Raw genomic sequence first — 4,762 nt, forward strand, 5'->3', positions numbered from 1 at the left:
CAGGTGGGCAGGCAGGGCTCAGGACCCCCCATCCTGGGGCCAGGCAAGAGGGCAGGGCTCGGAACGCCCGTCCGGGGCCCTGCAGCCGGGCTGCCCAGACAGACAGGGCTCTGCAGGGGGCAGGCTCCCACACCCAAGGTGTGCCACAGCTCCCCTGTCTGTCAGACGGCCAGGGGATTGCCACCATGGGTCCCCATGAGCCCGGAAGGATGACAAGGTCCAAGACAAGTGAGGAAGGAGAGTGGTGCTCTGCAGGGCAGCCCCGTGGGTCTCTCAGAGGTGGCCAAAGACCCCAGAGCATGAGGGCACTCACCCACCTACGGTTCAGGCTCTAGGAGGGGCAGTGAGCCCGCAAGGCCGTGGGCAACAGCTTGGAGACGGTGGGTCCAAGAATTTAGAACATAAGGTGACAGACCCAGGACATTTATGAGGGAAGACCAGGGTCAGGGGTCTGGGAATGTGAATCCCCAAGCCAGGTTGTGGCCACACAGCCCGCCTGCAGGCACTCCCATCCCCCACTCCGGCTGTGTCCTCCCAGGGGGTGGGTGCAGAGATGTGGGGGATGCGCAGCAGAGGGGAGAGTTTGTCCACCTGTCCTCACCCCTTGGGGCCGCCCCCACCTCACTTGGGCGTCCTGGTACCTGAACAGTGAGACGGCCTGAACCAGACCCCAGGCCGGGCATTGTTCTCTCTCTCTGCGTTTCCCACCTTGGACAAACACCCCCAGTCGGTGAAACCTGCCCCCCGCCTGGGTTCACAGCTAAACTTAGCACCTCCCATTGTTTCGTCGGGGCCATGGGGTTTGCTTAATAACTTCCCCTGATTTTCCTCGGGTCGGGCTGGAAAAAGCCGACAAGCCAGCCAGGCGCATCCTGTGTTTGTGTTTGTGCGGGAGCTCTAGCGGCCCGGAATATCTGATGGGGGAGCAGGCCGGACCTTCGGGCAGCCTCAGCAAGACCCACCCAGGCCTGAGGAAGAGAGGCCTGGCAGGGGGCCGGCTGCCCATTGTCCCTCCTGCCGCTCCCCCCTGAGCCAAGCCACCCCCGCTCTGCTGCCTGCCCCTGGGCCGGAGCGCGGGGAGGGGGGGGCGGCGGGGAGGAAGCCTAAGGAGTCACCTAATTAAATGGTCTGAGGTCCGGCGGTCACTCGGGCATGATAACTGATGGCCTCTGCAAAGGACAGGGTCACCGCTGTATGAAGACATCAGCCCGCAGCGGCCAAGTGCAGGACTTTGCCAGGGCCTTTCTGACGCCCGACTCAGGTGTATGCAGCCCCTGGGGTACGGGACGAGGCGGTCCTGCCTGGCCGCGGCCCCCCACCACCTCTGGAGTTGCCAGGGAGTCTGTGTGCAGAGAGCTCCAGAGCCTTTCAAGGCTGCAGCTAAAACTGAGGTGCAAAGCCAGCTGGGCAGCAGTCTGTGCGCCTGGGGTCCCATCGTCCGGGCAGTGGAGGGGCCAGCGAGAAGCCGGGCAGCAGCCGAGGGGCAAGCTGTCAGCAGGGACAGGGAGGGCAGCCCACGGCTGGTGGCATCGTGTGTCCATGCAGCCCCAGCGGCCCCCTCCCCTCTCCTGTCCCCAAACCCTGAGCCCTCGGGGACAGGCACAGTCTGGGACCCTGATCAGAACTCTCGCCACCAGGTGGAAACAGCCAGTGCTGTGTCCTCCTCCCCCAGGCAAGCCCTTGGCATCTCCAAGGCCTGGAGAGGTGGCCCCTCTTATCCAGGTCACCATGTCTGTGCTGGGTCACCTGGGCATCATCCTTTTGAACACTCAGTGTGTCCAGCCTTGGGCTGTTGGATTCCTTCTTAGAACTTTGCCTGCAATCATGGCCCGCTGCCACTAGGCGGTGCTGCCCAGGCCCCTGGTCCCTGTTAACCTGAAATGCAGGTAGATTTCTTGATTTTTCACGACTCAAAAAAACAAATTAAAGGAAATGAGAGGAGAGAGAAATCAGACATGATTCTGTCTTTAAACCAAGCTAGGCCCCCAGGAGTGCTGGCCAGGGATGAGGCCAACGGGGCGGGGTGGGGGGTGGGGGGTCCCAGGTAAGGCGAGGTGTCATTGCAAGGCAGGAGCCTGCCCCACCGTGTGCCCCTGTCGGGCAGAGAGGCTCCCACGGCCTGGGCCCTGGGCCGAAACGGGGCTCCCAGGGAAGGACGAGAGGCAGGGCTGGCCACAGTGGCCAAGAAGCCCGGAGACGGCCCGTTCTACCCACAGCCTGAGGGCCCGCACAAGCCTCTTGTCCTGGCCCAGCTGCGGATGTGCTCGGTCGCCAGGAGGGGGGTCCACACTGCTCAGGAGAGGTAGCAGCTCAGGGGGTCCCCCGTCTCTCCCTCTCACCTGCCGACAGATGTCAGCCATCGAGACCATGACAGACAAGCTGGAGAGCTTCGCGGCCATAAAGGCGGAAGCGGGCAGCTCCCTGCAGCCCCTCCCCCACCACCCCTTCAACTTCCGGTCCCCACCCCCCACGCTGTCAGACCCCATCCTCAGGAAGGGCAAGGAGCGGTATACGTGCAGGTAAGGGGGGGGGGGCGGGGGGGGCGGGGCGGGGGGCCGGTGGGCGCCCCGCCAGGTGGCCGCAGGTGCCCCGCAGCGGCCATGAGCCTGTGCGTCCTGGGAAAACTAGGTCAAAGCCAGACCACAGCGGGTAGAAGTGCACGGTTTGCTCTCCAATGGAGGTCGTTCCCCACAGATGTGTAGGTGTGGGGTGGCACAAGAGAATGCAGCCTTAATGCAGCCTTAACCCAGCCGATCAGAACTCGGAGGGTCCGAAGCCAAGGTGTGCTGGTCAGCGTTTAAGCCCGGTTCTCAGAGCCGGGTGGAAAGCCCAGACGCACAGCCTGTCCCCAGCGGCAGGAGCCCGTTCAACGTGGCTGACATATTGCTGGGGGAGGGGGCGGAGTCCCAGCAGGCCAGAGTAGGCGGGGCCCGTCTGTCCAGCGGCAGGTGCAGGCCTCTCTGTCAAGTTCAGCTGGGCCCTGGGGCTGAAGGACAGACTGCAGTCCTGGGGGCCACAGCCAGGCCACCTGCCCCCCAGCTGTGGGACCTCGGGCCCTAGACAGCGAGTAGGAGGAACCTCAACGGGAAAGGGTGCGGGTGCCCCAGTCGGTGGCAGCGTGACTGCCTAACGGTCCCCCTGCCCTCTCCACCCAGGTACTGTGGCAAGATATTCCCCCGATCGGCAAACCTCACGAGACACCTGAGGACGCACACAGGGGAGCAGCCGTACAGGTAGGAGCCTGTCCCATCGGGGCCGGGGCGGTGGGTAGGCAGGCTCCCGGTGAGACCGTCCCACCCCACCCCCGCCACTTCCCACTCACAGGTAGGTGAGGGTGGGAGCCAGCATGCTCGGGTCAGGTCGCTCCCTGGACCCCAGAGCCGTCCTGTGTCCTGGGGTGTCATAAAGATTAGGCAGGAGGTGGCCAGCAGGCTTCCTGAAGGTTCTTGCCCACCCCCCAGAGTCGGGTGCCTGGGAGCAGCTCTCCCACCGCCGCCGTCGACAGGGGCAGGGCGTTCAGAGCAGCACCGGCCAAAGCCAGGGCCCCGGGTGGCCTGATGGAGAGACCCCGCCCCAGCCCCACCCAGCTCAACTCCCATACGATGGGTGGGTGGTGGGCCAGGGCCGGCACCTAAGGCGGGGCGCGCAGTGGAAAAGGAGCTCCATGCAAATCCGAGTCTGAGCCTGGGCTTGGGGCGTCCTGAGGGACTCTCGGGTCGCTAGCCCTGGATGGAAGCCGTGTGTCTGCTCCCGTCCTGTCTCCTCAATGCTGGGCTTCTACCTACCGGCACGCAGCCACCCCGCAAGTGGGTGTGAGAGCGGTCACATCTGTTCCCAAGGGGGGGTGGCACCCCCGTTTCAAAGATGCTGAGCCAGAGGCTTAGACACCCTGACTTGCCCGGGGGCGGAGCCCATGGCCACTCTAGGTGACCGTCCTGTCCCCCGAGAAGCAGAGCCTGTCCCTCGGTCCCTGGGGCCTTCATCAGAAGCAGAAGGGATGGGGGTGACATCTGGCTTTCAGCGACGAGCCTGAGAGTTGGCATTTTATTTATTTATTTTTTAAATGTTTATTTATTTTTGAGAGAGAGACAGGGATAGAGCATGAGTGGGGGAGGGGCAGAGAGAGAGGGAGACACAGAATCCGAAGTGGGCTCCAGGCCCTGAGCTGTCAGCACAGAGCCCGATGCGGGGATCAAACCCACGAACCGCGAGATCTAGACCCGAGCTGAAGTCGGACGCTCAACCGACCGAGCCACCCAGGTGCCCCGAGAGGTGGCATTTTATATGAGAGACCGGGTGGCAGTGACCAGGAGGCAAATCAGGGAAAACGCTGGTGTAGCTGTCAAGACCTCATTCTGGGGTGTGTCTAGAGAGCGGCAGCTGCTGGGAACTCGGAGTCTGGTTTTAAGTCGGCAGCACAAGATTCCTGTGCCCCGGCCACACAGAGCTTGGAGTTCCCGTCCCCGGGAAGGGCAGCCACGTGGGGTCCCCTCAGGTGTCGTGGTCCCCGTGCCCCACCCTGAGATGCGACCACCACGGGGCCATGTCCTGTCCTGCCTGGACAAGTGACAGCTCAGGTCACTCCGCCGTCATCTGCTCAGTGCCCCCAGGCCACCCCAACACGCACGTTCCCCCGTCCCCCCATTCCACAAAGCCTAGCAAAGGGAAGGCTGATTGGGTCTGGCTTCCTCCCCGAAAACGTGTTTTCCTGTAAGGGGAGGCACCTTCTGAACAGTGTTGTGTGTAGGAGCCCCCCCCCCCC

The 4,762-nt window shown here is 63.6% G+C and overlaps 1 protein-coding gene across 5 annotated transcripts in view; it reads left to right on the plus strand.

Annotated features, from left to right (window-relative positions):
• Window positions 1–4,762, plus strand: part of PRDM16 (PR/SET domain 16) — a 255,306-nt gene that overhangs the window by 230,503 nt on the left and 20,041 nt on the right. For all 5 annotated transcript variants that reach the window (XM_040459139.1, XM_040459149.1, XM_040459158.1 and 2 more), the window contains exons 11-12: window positions 2,350–2,519; window positions 3,156–3,233. In XM_040459139.1, the coding sequence (XP_040315073.1) occupies window positions 2,350–2,519; window positions 3,156–3,233 (248 nt within the window). The remainder of the gene's footprint in view (window positions 1–2,349; window positions 2,520–3,155; window positions 3,234–4,762) is intronic.

The sequence above is a fragment of the Herpailurus yagouaroundi genome, unplaced genomic scaffold, assembly GCF_014898765.1.
Source record: "Herpailurus yagouaroundi ecotype Mexico unplaced genomic scaffold, PumYag 77, whole genome shotgun sequence".
NCBI classification, from domain to species: Eukaryota; Metazoa; Chordata; class Mammalia; order Carnivora; family Felidae; genus Herpailurus; species Herpailurus yagouaroundi.